The sequence below is a fragment of the Staurois parvus genome, unplaced genomic scaffold (genome assembly GCF_062004578.1).
Source record: "Staurois parvus isolate SC_StPar_1 unplaced genomic scaffold, SC_StPar_1.0 ptg000209l, whole genome shotgun sequence".
Classification (NCBI taxonomy): domain Eukaryota; kingdom Metazoa; phylum Chordata; class Amphibia; order Anura; family Ranidae; genus Staurois; species Staurois parvus.
The window spans coordinates 13316786-13333164 of NW_028318005.1; the positions used below are offsets into that span (position 1 = coordinate 13316786).

The window sequence follows — 16379 nt, forward strand, 5'->3', positions numbered from 1 at the left end:
TGTCAGTGGGGGGAGGAACAGCGCCCCGTCCTTGGTGTCAGTGGGGGGAGGAACAGCGCCCCGTCCTTGGTGTCAGTGGGGGGAGGAACAGCGCCCCGTCCTTGGTGTCAGTGGGGGGAGGAACAGCGCCCCGTCCTTGGTGTCAGTGGGGGGAGGAACAGCGCCCCGTCCTTGGTGTCAGTGGGGGGAGGAACAGCGCCCCGTCCTTGGTGTCAGTGGGGGGAGGAACAGCGCCCCGTCCTTGGTGTCAGTGGGGGGAGGAACAGCGCCCCGTCCTTGGTGTCAGTGGGGGGAGGAACAGCGCCCCGTCCTTGGTGTCAGTGGGGGGAGGAACAGCGCCCCGTCCTTGGTGTCAGTGGGGGGAGGAACAGCGCCCCGTCCTTGGTGTCAGTGGGGGGAGGAACAGCGCCCCGTCCTTGGTGTCAGTGGGGGGAGGAACAGCGCCCCGTCCTTGGTGTCAGTGGGGGGAGGAACAGCGCCCCGTCCTTGGTGTCAGTGGGGGGAGGAACAGCGCCCCGTCCTTGGTGTCAGTGGGGGGAGGAACAGCGCCCCGTCCTTGGTGTCAGTGGGGGGAGGAACAGCGCCCCGTCCTTGGTGTCAGTGGGGGGAGGAACAGCGCCCCGTCCTTGGTGTCAGTGGGGGGAGGAACAGCGCCCCGTCCTTGGTGTCAGTGGGGGGAGGAACAGCGCCCCGTCCTTGGTGTCAGTGGGGGGAGGAACAGCGCCCCGTCCTTGGTGTCAGTGGGGGGAGGAACAGCGCCCCATCCTTGGTGTCAGTGGGGGGAGGAACAGCGCCCCATCCTTGGTGTCAGTGGGGGGAGGAACAGCGCCCCATCCTTGGTGTCAGTGGGGGGAGGAACAGCGCCCCATCCTTGGTGTCAGTGGGGGGAGGAACAGCGCCCCATCCTTGGTGTCAGTGGGGGGAGGAACAGCGCCCCATCCTTGGTGTCAGTGGGGGGAGGAACAGCGCCCCATCCTTGGTGTCAGTGGGGGGAGGAACAGCGCCCCATCCTTGGTGTCAGTGGGGGGAGGAACAGCGCCCCATCCTTGGTGTCAGTGGGGGGAGGAACAGCGCCCCATCCTTGGTGTCAGTGGGGGGAGGAACAGCGCCCCATCCTTGGTGTCAGTGGGGGGAGGAACAGCGCCCCATCCTTGGTGTCAGTGGGGGGAGGAACAGCGCCCCATCCTTGGTGTCAGTGGGGGGAGGAACAGCGCCCCATCCTTGGTGTCAGTGGGGGGAGGAACAGCGCCCCATCCTTGGTGTCAGTGGGGGGAGGAACAGCGCCCCATCCTTGGTGTCAGTGGGGGGAGGAACAGCGCCCCATCCTTGGTGTCAGTGGGGGGAGGAACAGCGCCCCATCCTTGGTGTCAGTGGGGGGAGGAACAGCGCCCCATCCTTGGTGTCAGTGGGGGGAGGAACAGCGCCCCATCCTTGGTGTCAGTGGGGGGAGGAACAGCGCCCCATCCTTGGTGTCAGTGGGGGGAGGAACAGCGCCCCATCCTTGGTGTCAGTGGGGGGAGGAATAGCGCCCCATCCTTGGTGTCAGTGGGGGGAGGAATAGCGCCCCAACCTTGGTGTCAGTGGGGGGAGGAATAGCGCCCCATCCTTGGTGTCCAAGAGGAGAGGAATAGTGCCCCATCCTTGGTGTCCAAGAGGAGAGGAATAGCGCCCCATCCTTGGTGTCCAAGAGGGGAGGAATAGTGCCCCATCCTTGGTGTCAGTGGGGGGAGGAATAGCGCCCCGTCCTTGGTGTCAGTGGGGGGAGGAATAGCGCCCCGTCATTGGTGTCCGTGGGAGGAATAGCGCCCCGTCATTGGTGTCCGTGGGAGGAATAGCGCCCCGTCATTGGTGTCCGTGGGAGGAATAGCGCCCCGTCATTGGTGTCCGTGGGAGGAATAGCGCCCCGTCATTGGTGTCCGTGGGAGGAATAGCGCCCCGTCATTGGTGTCCGTGGGAGGAATAGCGCCCCGTCATTGGTGTCCGTGGGAGGAATAGCGCCCCGTCATTGGTGTCAGTGGGAGGAATAGCGCCCCGTCATTGGTGTCAGTGGGGGGAGGAATAGCGCCCCGTCCTTGGTGTCAGTGGGGGGAGGAATAGCGCCCCATCCTTGGTGTCAGTGGGGGGAGGAATAGCGCCCCATCCTTGGTGTCAGTGGGGGGAGGAATAGCGCCCCATCCTTGGTGTCAGTGGGGGGAGGAATAGCGCCCCATCCTTGGTGTCAGTGGGGGGAGGAATAGCGCCCCATCCTTGGTGTCAGTGGGGGGAGGAATAGCGCCCCATCCTTGGTGTCAGTGGGGGGAGGAATAGCGCCCCATCCTTGGTGTCAGTGGGGGGAGGAATAGCGCCCCATCCTTGGTGTCAGTGGGGGGAGGAATAGCGCCCCATCCTTGGTGTCAGTGGGGGGAGGAATAGCGCCCCATCCTTGGTGTCAGTGGGGGGAGGAATAGCGCCCCATCCTTGGTGTCAGTGGGGGGAGGAATAGCGCCCCATCCTTGGTGTCAGTGGGGGGAGGAATAGCGCCCCATCCTTGGTGTCAGTGGGGGGAGGAATAGCGCCCCATCCTTGGTGTCAGTGGGGGGAGGAATAGCGCCCCATCCTTGGTGTCAGTGGGGGGAGGAATAGCGCCCCATCCTTGGTGTCAGTGGGGGGAGGAATAGCGCCCCATCCTTGGTGTCAGTGGGGGGAGGAATAGCGCCCCATCCTTGGTGTCAGTGGGGGGAGGAATAGCGCCCCATCCTTGGTGTCAGTGGGGGGAGGAATAGCGCCCCATCCTTGGTGTCAGTGGGGGGAGGAATAGCGCCCCATCCTTGGTGTCAGTGGGGGGAGGAATAGCGCCCCATCCTTGGTGTCAGTGGGGGGAGGAATAGCGCCCCATCCTTGGTGTCAGTGGGGGGAGGAATAGCGCCCCATCCTTGGTGTCAGTGGGGGGAGGAATAGCGCCCCATCCTTGGTGTCAGTGGGGGGAGGAATAGCGCCCCATCCTTGGTGTCAGTGGGGGGAGGAATAGCGCCCCATCCTTGGTGTCAGTGGGGGGAGGAATAGCGCCCCATCCTTGGTGTCAGTGGGGGGAGGAATAGCGCCCCATCCTTGGTGTCAGTGGGGGGAGGAATAGCGCCCCATCCTTGGTGTCAGTGGGGGGAGGAATAGCGCCCCATCCTTGGTGTCAGTGGGGGGAGGAATAGCGCCCCATCCTTGGTGTCAGTGGGGGGAGGAATAGCGCCCCATCCTTGGTGTCAGTGGGGGGAGGAATAGCGCCCCATCCTTGGTGTCAGTGGGGGGAGGAATAGCGCCCCATCCTTGGTGTCAGTGGGGGGAGGAATAGCGCCCCATCCTTGGTGTCAGTGGGGGGAGGAATAGCGCCCCATCCTTGGTGTCAGTGGGGGGAGGAATAGCGCCCCATCCTTGGTGTCAGTGGGGGGAGGAATAGTGCCCCATCCTTGGTGTCCAAGAGGGGAGGAATAGTGCCCCATCCTTGGTGTCCAAGAGGAGAGGAATAGTGCCCCATCCTTGGTGTCCAAGAGGGGAGGAATAGTGCCCCATCCTTGGTGTCAGTGGGGGGAGGAATAGTGCCCCATCCTTGGTGTCAGTGGGGGGAGGAATAGTGCCCCATCCTTGGTGTCAGTGGGGGGAGGAATAGTGCCCCATCCTTGGTGTCAGTGGGGGGAGGAATAGTGCCCCATCCTTGGTGTCAGTGGGGGGAGGAATAGTGCCCCATCCTTGGTGTCAGTGGGGGGAGGAATAGTGCCCCAACCTTGGTGTCAGTGGGGGGAGGAATAGTGCCCCATCCTTGGTGTCCAAGAGGGGAGGAATAGTGCCCCATCCTTGGTGTCCAAGAGGAGAGGAATAGTGCCCCATCCTTGGTGTCCAAGAGGGGAGGAATAGTGCCCCATCCTTGGTGTCCAAGAGGGGAGGAATAGTGCCCCATCCTTGGTGTCAGTGGGGGGAGGAATAGTGCCCCATCCTTGGTGTCAGTGGGGGGAGGAATAGTGCCCCATCCTTGGTGTCAGTGGGGGGAGGAATAGTGCCCCATCCTTGGTGTCAGTGGGGGGAAGGAATTGTGCCCCATCCTTGGTGTCAGTGGGGGGAGGAATAGTGCCCCATCCTTGGTGTCAGTGGGGGGAGGAATAGTGCCCCATCCTTGGTGTCAGTGGGGGGAGGAATAGTGCCCCATCCTTGGTGTCAGTGGGGGGAGGAATAGTGCCCCATCCTTGGTGTCAGTGGGGGGAGGAATAGTGCCCCATCCTTGGTGTCAGTGGGGGGAGGAATAGTGCCCCATCCTTGGTGTCAGTGGGGGGAGGAATAGTGCCCCATCCTTGGTGTCAGTGGGGGGAGGAATAGTGCCCCATCCTTGGTGTCAGTGGGGGGAGGAATAGTGCCCCATCCTTGGTGTCAGTGGGGGGAGGAATAGTGCCCCATCCTTGGTGTCAGTGGGGGGAGGAATAGTGCCCCATCCTTGGTGTCAGTGGGGGGAGGAATAGTGCCCCATCCTTGGTGTCAGTGGGGGGAGGAATAGTGCCCCATCCTTGGTGTCAGTGGGGGGAGGAATAGTGCCCCATCCTTGGTGTCAGTGGGGGGAGGAATTGTGCCCCATCCTTGGTGTCAGTGGGGGGAGGAATTGTGCCCCATCCTTGGTGTCAGTGGGGGAGGAATAGTGCCCCATCATTGGTGTCAGTGGGAGGAATAGTGTCCCATCGTTGGTGTCAGTGGGAGGAATAGTGCCCCATCATTGGTATTAGTAACACCAATGATGGGGCACTATTCCCACTGACACCAATGATACTTACCTTGCTGATCCCTGCTCCAGCCTGGGCTCGCTCGCTCCCTCCCTCTCCCATGGTATCGACACTTACCTGTCAGCTGTCTTCCTTCTCCGGCCGCTCTCCTCCTCTTCACTCGCTCGATCTTCGCGGTGCCGCTTGGCTCCTCCTCTCCAAGCTCCACCTCCTCGCCGGTGATTGGCCGCCTGTGTGCCTCTCCTGAGCTATAGTTCCAGCGGCCAATCACAGACGAGGATTGATCCCGGGGTGTGTCCAGATGACAGGGGCGGCATGTCATCCCGCCCACACCTGGAGACGGCTAGAGGAGCGGTGTCTCGGTTCCTAAGACCATCGGAAATATGTGTTTTCTAATGGTCTTAGGCGACACCTGTGGAAGCGTCGTTCGTCCCCCAAAGGGGTCGCGACCCCCAGGTTGAGAACCGCTGGCCTAGAGGGTGCTGAATGTCCTCCAGCCAGAAAACGAGACAGGCCCCATGTGATCTGCTTCTAATGAACAATGGGAGAAGCCAGGGGCGTCCCTAGGGTTGGTGTCACCCGGTGCGGTAACACTTGGTGAGACCCCCTCCGACGATCCCCACAGAATAGATCGGATCTGCAGATTGAGCATAATGGATCGGACTACAATCTATTATGCTCAATCCGCAGATATGATCCATCCTGCGGGGATCGTCAGCTTTCTTTACAACTTACCTTTTCTTGGAGCGGGTCCGGTACAACTGCGCATGTCCCGGTTTCAGGCACGATCAATAGATGATAGCAGTAGCCCTATCATCGATTGATCGTGCCTGAAACCAGGACATGCACAGTTGCTTTAGGGGGACATATCTACATGGGAGACACATCTTGCCAATACACCGGTGTCACACCGCAGGATCGTCCGCATGCAACCTATACGGGGTGACACCGGATCCGCTCCAAGAAAAAGTTGTAAAGAAAGCAGACAATTGTCGGCTTGTTTTACAACTTACCTTTTTGTGGAGTGGGTCCGGTGTCACCCCTTGCAGTCGGTGTCACCCGGTGCGGACCGCACCCCCCGCACCTGCCTCGGGACGCCACTAGGAGAAGCTCACAGTGTGCAGTGAAATCAGAGTAAGCAATTACAGTACAGGAGAGGAGCTGTACAACAAGACTGAAGGGAAGGCTGGAGTTCAGCTTCAATCCCCAAAGGGCCACAAGCTGCTCAAATCCAATGAGACATCAAATCAACTTACCAGCCTTAGATCTTTAATACTTTCCTCCTTTAGAGATACTTTTACATCCCCTTCCGCTGGGTCTGGCACTCCCAAAGTGATCACACTGAAAAATAAGGGGCCATTATTCATAAGAAGTCTTTATTCAAATCCCAGCCACGACACTAACTACATGGAGTATGCATGTTCCCTATTGGGGCACTATTCCTCCCCCCACTGACACCAAGGATGGGGCACTATTCCTCCCCCCACTGACACCAAGGATGGGGCACTATTCCTCCCACTGATACCAATGATGGGGCATTATTCCTCCTCCCACTGATACCAATGATGGGGCACTATTCCTCCTCCCACTGATACCAATGATGGGGCACTATACACCAGCACAATGGATTTGAAATTAAACTAACAAGATGTGCTTTATTTGCAGACTGCCAGCTTTAATTTGAGGGTATTTACATCCAAATCAGGTGAACGGTGTAGGAATTACAACAGTTTGCATATGTGCCTCCCACTTATTATGGGACCAAAAGTAATGGGACAGAATAAAAATCATAAATCAAACTTTCACTTTTTAATACTTGGTTGCAAATCCTTTGCAATCAATTACAGCCTGAAGTCTGGAACGCATAGACATCACCAGACGCTGGGTTTCATCCCTGGTGATGCTCTGCCAGGCCTCTACTGCAACCGTCTTCAGTTCCTGCTTGTTCTTGGGGCATTTTCCCTTCAGTTTTGTCTTCAGCAAGTGAAATGCATGCTCAATCGGATTCAGGTCAGGTGATTGACTTGGCCATTGCATAACATTCCACTTCTTTCCCTTAAAAAACTCTTTGGTTGCTTTTACAGTATGCTTTGGGTCATTGTCCATCTGCACTGTGAAGCGGCGTCCAATGAGTTGTGAAGCATTTGGCTGAATATGAGCAGATAATATTGCCCGAAACACTTCAGAATTCATCCTGCTGCTTTTGTCAGCAGTCACATCATCAATAAATACAAGAGAACCAGTTCCATTGGCAGCCATACATGCCCACGCCATGACACTACCACCACCATGCTTCACTGATGAGGTGGTATGCTTAGGATCATGAGCAGTTCCTTTCCTTCTCCATACTCTTCTCTTCCCATCACTCTGGTACAAGTTGATCTCGGTCTCATCTGTCCATAGGATGTTGTTCCAGAACTGTGAAGGCTTTTTTAGATGTCGTTTGGCAAACTCTAATCTGGCCTTCCTGTTTTTGAGGCTCACCAATGGTTTACATCTTGTGGTGAACCCTCTGTATTCAATCTGGTGAAGTTTTCTCTTGATTGTTGACTTTGACACACATACACCTACCTCCTGGAGAGTGTTCTTGATTTGGCCAACTGTTGTGAAGGGTCTTTTCTTCACCAGGGAAAGAATTCGGTCATCCACCACAGTTGTTTTCCATGGTCTTCCTGGTCTTTTTGTGTTGTTCCAAACAGTTGTTTTGGCCATGCCTAATGTTTTTGCTATCTCTCTGATGGGTTTTTTTTGTTTTTTCAGCCTAATGATGGCTTGTTTCACTGATAGTGACAGCTCTTTGGATCTCATCTTGAGAGTTGACAGCAACAGATTCCAAATGCAAATAGCACACTTGAAATGAACTCTGGACCTTTTATCTGCTCATTGTAATTGGGATAATGAGGGAATAACACACACCTGGCCGTGGAACAGCTGAGAAGCCAATTGTCCCATTACTTTTGGTCCCTTAACAAGTGGGAGGCACATATGTAAACTGTTGTAATTCCTACACCGTTCACCAGATTTGGATGTAAATACCCTCAAATTAAAGCTGACAGTCTGCAGTTAAAGCACATCTTGTTTGTTTCATTTCAAATCCATTGTGGTGGTGTATAGAGCCAAAAATGTTACAATTGTGTCGATGTCCCAATATTTATGGACCTGACTGTATATGTAAAGTGCTGCATAAATTGATGGCGCTATATAAGTACGAGCAGGATGTGTTAAACGATAACGATATTGTGAACAAAAAATGTTGTCGTTTTGCATACGAATGGCCGATTTTCTATGCGGTGGTATGACGGTCGTACGAAACAAATCAATCAAGCGCTATCACGCATGAGCGGAAACAGAAGATGACCCGGATGTTTATGTCCAAGGAATCTTCGTAAACACCAAGGAAAAATCCAAATGTTAAAAGTAGATTGTGCTAATGAGATAATGAAACCAGAATTCTGCAGATTATATATTATGTATCACTATTTATGTATGTAGGTCATGTAATAAACGATATTATACTCATTGCTGGTAATTGTTGTGTATATCGCTCGTTCTGGCCTGAAGGGCGTGGCTACAAGGTCACACGCACACCGCATCACTTGCACTTGTACAGAAGACGTCAACAGTACGCATTGCCCGATGAACGATTTTTTTTAGATAATTAATGTGGGCCACGATTTCGACCAACGAACAAACGCCTCTTGGTCGTCGGATGACCGATCGGTCGATTTTCTAATCGTGTATTCCCACCTTAAGGCTCATCCTTGCCATTAACAGCAGCGTTGTCAGCCTGCTGTGTTCACTCCTTCAGATGGTCATTGGGTTGTCTAACAGTTCTATCAGATAAGCAGCCTAATGGCCAACTAAAGCCCAGTACACATGTACCAAAAGTTGGCCAGTTCAGCAGGAACTGGTCAACTTTCAGCATGTGTATTGCTGTCTTCAACAGAATCTGGGCTAACAAGAGTACACAGCATGCGGACAATGCTTCTGCTAACTGAGGAACCAAAAAAAAAATCTAAAACCTTAAAGAGATCCCATGCAAAGCAAAGCAACAGCTTCATCTAGCTGCCCCCTCAACTGTTCTATTTGGCTGCCAGAAACAAAGAAATGAAGCCCTGTGTTAGAGTCTAAGCCCTGTATAAGCTCTAGACTCACTGTCTGCCTCCATGTCACATCATTGGTGGCTGTGCGACCAATCACCATTGCTGCAGGTCACATGCTCCCTGTATCTGGAAGTATTATTATTATAATACAGGATTTATGGTGCCAACAGTTTGCTCGGCGCTTTACAATATAAAGGGAGACAATACAGCAACAATACAGTTCAATACAAGAGGGTCCTGGGAGCAGGGGCGGACTGACCATTTGGAACCTCGGGCACTGCCCGAGGGCCCGGGGTCAGTAGGGGGCCCCATGAGATGCCCCTGGTACCTTTTTCATAGGCTTTTTTCAGTTTGCCCAAGGCCCTATGATCCCCTATTGCCCAGGGGCCCCATGAGTTGTCACTCTACCCCTGCCTGGGAGCTTACAATCTAAGAGGTAGGTGTTATTTATGCTTCTTCGCAGAACGGCAGTACAAGACGCTGAGTAGACTGGCACAAAAACCTTCATTCAAATATATTCCTCAGTAGCAATGGACTATATAAAACCACTATGTGTACTAAATGTCAGATATTACTTTGTAAAAGTAGCAGTGACATCATCACTGTGCTGTGCAATTCCTATGCATAGAGCAGAGCTGTGGGAAGGGTCCAGCAGGCTCCACCCATTACAGGCTGCCTGCAATAAACTACAGGAGGAGGCGGAGACAAGACCAGCCACCCTGCACAAGGAGAGAGCAGCAGTGACAGGTCTTTATTACAGGAAGCCAACGTTTCACACTGGAATACTGCAGAGATCTTGAAGAAATGCACAAAGCGCGCCAAAATACAAGGAAAAATAAACATGACGAATGTATTTAGGCAATATTTACTTATGCCCGAGTTCAGTTGTTGCTTTGCCCTATACGGGCTCACTTGGATTCTTTTGGCATCGTACATAATGCTCACACATCTTGGGTATAACTTACAGGACTTGAAGACACAAACTCACCAGAACGCTGTAAATGGTTTCTTTGCTTTCCGACACCGAGAATAAAAATCTTCAAAGTGCTTGGTTGTCACATGGCAGGTGGAGAGGAGGACGAGCCCGGAGCTCTCCCTACAGGACAGACAAGGAGAACCAGGGTGGATTTGATTTAAATCAAACTGATTTAAATCACGATTTAAATCACTAGTCAGTAAGGCTTGATTTAAATCCTAGTTTTCTACATAAAGACTAATTCTTGCTGGTATAACTTTAATATGCAAGTAGATGAAGATTTTTAGAATAACAACTTTTCATATTAGTTTTTTTATCCCCAGTTTAATAGGTTAATCTTTCATATTTGGACAACTTTTCTGTTGTACTTAGGAAGGAGAAAAATAATCATTACCTTAATAATAACAATTTAAATAGATTTATTCAACTGAAACAATAACATTCCAGCATATGTTATTTGCTTAACCACTTGCCTACCGGGCACTTATACCCCCTTATTTACCAGGCCAATTTTCAGCTTTCAGCGCTGCCGCACTTTGATTGACAATTGCGCGGTCATGCAACATATTACCCATATGAAATTTTGATCATTTTTTTCTCACAAATAGAGCTTTCCTTTGGTGGTATTTAATCGCCGCTGGGCACTTTACTTTTTGCGCTATAAATAAAAAAAGTGCAAAAAATTTGAAAACAAAAAAGTTTCTTTGTTTCTATTATAAAATTTTTCAAACAGGTATTTTTTCTCCTTCACTGATGTACGTTGATGAGGCAGCACTGATAGGCGGCACTGATAGGCAGCACTAAAGGGCACTGATAGGCAGTACTAATGAGGTGTCACGGATAGGCGGCACTGATAGACAGCACTAATGAGGTGTCACGGATAGGCGGCACTAATATGCAGCACTGATATGTGACACTGATGATGGGTACTGACTGGCGGCACTGACTGGCATCACTGCTGGGCACTGACTGGCGGTACTGACTGGCACAACCCCTGGGCACTGACTGGTGGCACTGACTGGCAGCACTGCTGGGCTGCACTGCTGGGTGGGCACAGGTGGGTGGCACTGGTGGGCACAGGTGGGCACAGGTAGGTGGCACTGCAGAGTGGCACAGGTGGGTGCACTGCTGGGCACAGGTGGGTGATCTGCTGGGCACAGGTGGGCGGAGCTAGTGGGCGCACTGCTGGGCACAGGTGGGCGAAACTTGCGGGTGGCACTGCTGGGCACCGATCATCAGTGCCCTGATGATCGGTGCCGATCCCCGCTCTGACAACTGCCGGTTCTCGGCAGTACTTTCCTCACGATCTGACAGCGTGAGGAAAGTGCAGCCGAGAACCGACACTTGCATTTCCCTCTGATCAGCGTGTCATTGGACACCGCTGATCACGTGGTAAAAGGCCGCTGTGATTGGCCTTTTACCACATCACGTGATCAGCTGTGTCCGTAGGACACAGCGATCACGGAGATCGCCGGGTGCGCGCCCCCTGGGGCGCGCAGGAGAGCGCGTTCTGGGAGGCCGTTATATGACGTCCACCCAGAACTGGCCGGCCGCAGTGCAGCCGTCATTCGACTATCTGCGGTCGGCAGCTAGTTAAACAAACATCCATGTTTGTCAACTAATTTGGCTAAACAAAATATATATATTTTAAGAAACTTAGACTGTCAGCCCTTCCTCCTCACACTTAGTTTCACTTTCTTCTTGTGCAGATCTATTCCACTCCAAACAATCAGAAAAATATTGTTTCTATTCTATTCACTGAACTTCTTGAAACTTAGCACTGAAGGGGTTGATTCTGTATTCATAGGTTTGTAGAAGTTAGGATTGAGGTCTTTTTCTTAACTCTGTTCATGTTATAACATTTTTGCTGTGAAGAAGAGGCATGTGATCTCCGCTGAGTCAAATTCAGTTTTGAGAACTGCAAAAGTAAACCAAGCATCTGTGATAATATCTTGTAGGCAGAGAAACTGCCCAATAATCTTACAAAAACCTCTGGAAGAGCATGACATTGTGAATGGATTCATGGAATTTATTTACCAAAAAAATTAAACATATACAGCCTTATTCTACATAGATTAAAAACTAATCTTTATTTCATGATGGAATAACCTTTGGATGGTAATATATTTTCCTCAAAAAGCATTTTATTCAAAAAAATCCGATTCAAATCAAAAAAATCCGATTTAAATTAAAAAAAAAATCCGATTTTTTTTGATTTTTAAAAAAAAATCATTGATTTTTATCCACCCTGAGGAGAACAGATGACAGCCATCCTACAGAAGTGCTCTCATATGGGTTACATGTCTGGTGGGGTGGGACATAAAGATGGCCATACATCACTAGAATGCCTTTTGAAAAGGTTATTTCTTTGGCACATTTGTTTCATTTTCTAATGGTTAGTGGAGTCAAGTCGATGTTCGTTTGTGACATTACTGATGAGAAACTTTGAAGGAGGCTCTTGGGAGGAGTTATGCAAATATCAAAATACCTTGATGGGTGTTGCTAGGTGGGCTGTGTTTGCATGCAGATCACCCTAGGTAATGCCTACATGTAATGCTGAGGCTCCATGATTATAAAAACTGAATTCCAGAGATTGAAGGGGTGGGCCAGGGACAGTCAGGCTGGGGAGAAAAGTGCTAGATGATGCTGGATGTCCTCCACTCAGAAAATGAGGCAGGCTCTATTTGAATTGCTGCAGCTTCTAATGCACGTTGTGAGAAGCTCACAGTGTGCAGTGAAATCAGAAGAAGTGATTTCAGTCCAGACGAGGAGGTAATCTGGAGCCTAGGGCAGGGGTGTCAAACTGGCGGCCCTCCAGCTGTTGAGAAACTACAAGTCCCATCATGCCTCTGCCTTTGGGAGTTATTCTTGTAATTGTCAATATTGCAATGCCTCCTGGGACTTGTAGTTTGGCAACAGCTGGAGGGCCACCAGTTTGACACCCGTGGCCTAGGTGAAACATGCCAAACTGCACCCCCCCTCCAAGATGTATAACCATTATGTGTCAGCAAGAATCCCCCCCCCCCCCCCCAAAAAAAAGTTAAAAAAAAAAAAACTGAGCACTAATCTGCATGCTTACTAGCTATGCATGACCACAGTGCCCAGGGCAGCTGCCCCTCCTGCCCACCCCTTGTCCCGGCCCTGTATACAACTGTGCAAGACTGCATGGAAAGCCGGAGTTCTGGCTGGAGGCTGTAAGAATGTGACTACCATACACAGAAAATAATAATATCGCATATGTACTTAGGTGCTGCTTTCACAACATGCAGTTCAGGTTTGACCTCCAACAACTGCTGTAGATCCGGTAGTAGAGACACCAGAGAGATCTCCTCTGAAGTTCCTGCAGATAAAGGAAACATTGTTAACAGGAAATGAGACTAGATGACACCACCGCCATACAGGGAAGGATCTGATTGGCCAATACAGACACTGCTCTAACTCCAGTCTAATACATTGCTACATGCTGGATGACAGCTGACATCACACACGTCCCTTTGGGGAGATTTCTCTTCACTTCCTGTCCCAAGGAGACAAAGGAAGTAAGAGGAAATCACCTGGTGTCTCCATTGGAAGAGGTCTTCACTATTCCTGTTTCGGTGACAGCTGTAAAAATTTCCCATTACTTTCTGTCCAAGTGTAGATGGTCATCAGGACAAATAGAGAGGGTGAATTTCCCCAGTATTCTGCACTCCATCTAAAAAAAGAAAAATAAAACAAAAAAACAAACAATTGGCTTTAGATCCTTTGAAGGTTTAGTTCAACTTCTCAGAAAAAAAAAAATAAAGGGTGACCAAACACCCTACCTCCCGTTCCCCGTTGTACTGATGAGCTGTCAGTACACACACAGCCGGTGTAGTGTTCCAGAGATTCTCCCTCTTCTCTCTGCAGGGCTTCCAGGATGGATGCTTTGTGCTGGTGCTGACCAATCAGAACCATTCTGATCCATCCTGGAAGTGATGCACAGAGAAGAGCAGAGATTTCAAATCACCAGACTGCTATACTGGCTGCCTGGGCACTGATGGCTCATCACACAAAGAGGTAAGTACAGAGGGGACCAGGGGGAAGGTGGGGAGGCTGTACGGTGTAAGTTCACCTTTTCATTGTCTCTTAAAAGGTTGAACTTACACTTTAGGCTCCGTTCACACTGGGAGTTTTGAGTCGCAGGCAGAATCAGCGTGATTCCGCTCATGATTTTCACAGCTCTCTGCTTAACTGACAATAACTATATTCCCTTCGCACACATTCCTGGCAGTACGGCTCATCAATAGAGGGCGCTGTACTGACTGCCAGCTGGGACTGGAAACACCATAGGAAAACGTACATATTCAGTGCATTATTGTTTAAAATAATTTATTAAAGAAACAAAAATAGGTATCATACTCACAAAGGTTGGCTCTGAGGAAGAGGTTGTGTCCTCGAAACACATTAGCCAGTTGGTCATCCAGGGTTCCATCGTGTTGTTTGGATCATACATCTTGTTCAGTTTGACATGCCTGTGTTATTATGTCCATTGTGAGTATGATACCTATTTTTGTTTCTTTAATAAATTATTTTAAACGATAATGCACTAGGTCGGTGCGCCCTTTTTCTGTTTCTCCATTTGTATCCAGTGTATTCGGACCCCGGTCTGTTGAGGGCAGCAAGCAGTGCATATTCCAGAAAATTCCAGAACATTCCTATTGGGTCTACTGAGTCCTTTCCTAGCGCAGGAGTAAAGTGTTTGCTGTGTTAAACGTACATATTCGCCAGCACAGCACGGATCTCGATATGGTCCAAAAAGGTTTTCATTCCAAAAAGATCACATCGCAAAGAAAAGTGCAACGTTTCGGAGTCGTTCAGGACCCCTTCGTCACCCCTTCAAATGCCTGATGAAGGGGTCCTGCTAGGCTCCGAAACGTTGCACTTCACTTTGTGACGTGATCTTTCTTTGTGATGCGATCTTTTAGATGCCATTCATTTTACTGGCACCCAAAAGCGTGGTGCGGTTCTGCCATAAATGTAGAGCAGAAATTCGCGCTACAATCACAGCGAAGCTTGTCGCCCAAAAGAAGCTCCTTTTTGGGCAATGTCATGGAAATTTTGTATTGTTGGTTGAACTTTAAATGTGTCATATATGAGTGTTATTCATATGTCTCTCATGTGGCTTAATCAAAGCTCTGAAGGCTGCAATTGGGCCATGCGCATGTACAATGTATGTATTACAGTACTCAGCTCGGTAATGGATGAGATGACGGATCTGCGCTTATAGACCGGCGTGTATACCACCACGGCATTCGATGCGAATGCCGCTGGCAGTAGACCGCGGGCCTGTATCCACATATCAGCAGCATAGTACCACATGGACTTCGTAACGCAAGGCGCCAAGCGGTACGAACTCCACGTGTAGGCTTATGTATATCTTACAACCCATTACCGACCTGAACTGTATCCGGATGGATGTGTTTTAATAAAGATCGTATCGGGCCCATCCAGGTACAGACTGATGTTCCTAGGGGATGCTTGTACAGGGAATGGACATACTGCTAGGAGCTGGGAAATATGCTCTCCATAGAGGGCTCATGGGGGGAAGGGGAGGAGATATGCTCTCCATAGAGGGCTCATGGGGGGAAGGGGAGGAAGTCTGCTGACCTCAGAAGGCTCATGGGGGAGGACCAGTGATAGATAATAAGAAAGGCTATGCTCCAATCGGAATGTACATCCTGTGTATAGGCACTCCCCATTGCATTGTTCGGTGGGAGGGGTTTGACCTTATTCATGTGGGGGGGCGTGTGTGTATTTGTAATAAAACCAAAGGGGAGAATGAAAACTTCCTCTATGTGAATTCCAACAGCAGCCTTAGAGTGTCGTGTGATCATTCCTGGGTAACGGAGCTCCAATCACTCACATATCAACAGAAGCTAACCCAGTTGGATGGGCAGGAATTGTGTAGTTTAGCTGCAGTCGTGGTAAGCGAGATTCGCACAGCTTTATGGGGGATTTCTGCGCATCCAACTGCGAGTACTCACGGTAAGGAGAAATTCGTTAAAGCGAATTTCCAAGACAGGCAACGAGCTTTACGTGATGCAATTGCAGCACGATTTATTGCATGACAATCATCGCAGAACCCCACTGCGTTTTTAGGTGCCTTTAAAATGAATGGCATCTGAAATTCGTGTTGTGCGATTTGTCATTTTAGCAGGGCGCTTTGAAATTGCAAAAACTCCCAGACGTGAACGAAGCCTTAAAGTTGGCAGAAAAAAAAAATACATTTTAATATATTCCTCAATAGCCACATTGAATAAAAATCCATTTGTGTGCACCAAACGCCTTTAAAAACCGGGATATTACTGTGGAAATGTAGTGGTGACATCATCAGTGTGTTGTAGATAGCCCGTGTAGAGAGCAGAGCTGTGGGAGGGACCCAGCAAGCCCCACCCACTACAGGCTGCTTGCAGAAAACAGGAGGGGGCGGAGTCGAGACCAGTCACCCTGCACAAGGAGAGAGAGCAGCAGTGACTGGTCTTTATTACAGGAAGCCAAAGTTTCACTCTGGAATACTGCACAGATGTGAAAAAAATACACAAAAGC

The 16379-nt window shown here is 50.5% G+C and overlaps 1 protein-coding gene across 1 annotated transcript in view; it reads right to left on the reverse strand.

Moving 5' to 3' along the window:
• LOC149461193 (mitochondrial mRNA pseudouridine synthase RPUSD3-like) overlaps nucleotides 1-13534 on the reverse strand; it is a 30750-nt gene extending 17216 nt beyond the window's left edge. Inside the window, 3 exon segments of the mRNA XM_089678799.1 lie at nucleotides 5990-6074; nucleotides 9825-9932; nucleotides 13056-13534. Coding sequence (XP_089534925.1) covers nucleotides 5990-6074; nucleotides 9825-9932; nucleotides 13056-13171 — 309 coding nt within the window. The 5' untranslated portion in view covers nucleotides 13172-13534.
• Nucleotides 13535-16379: the final 2845 nt, after the last annotated feature.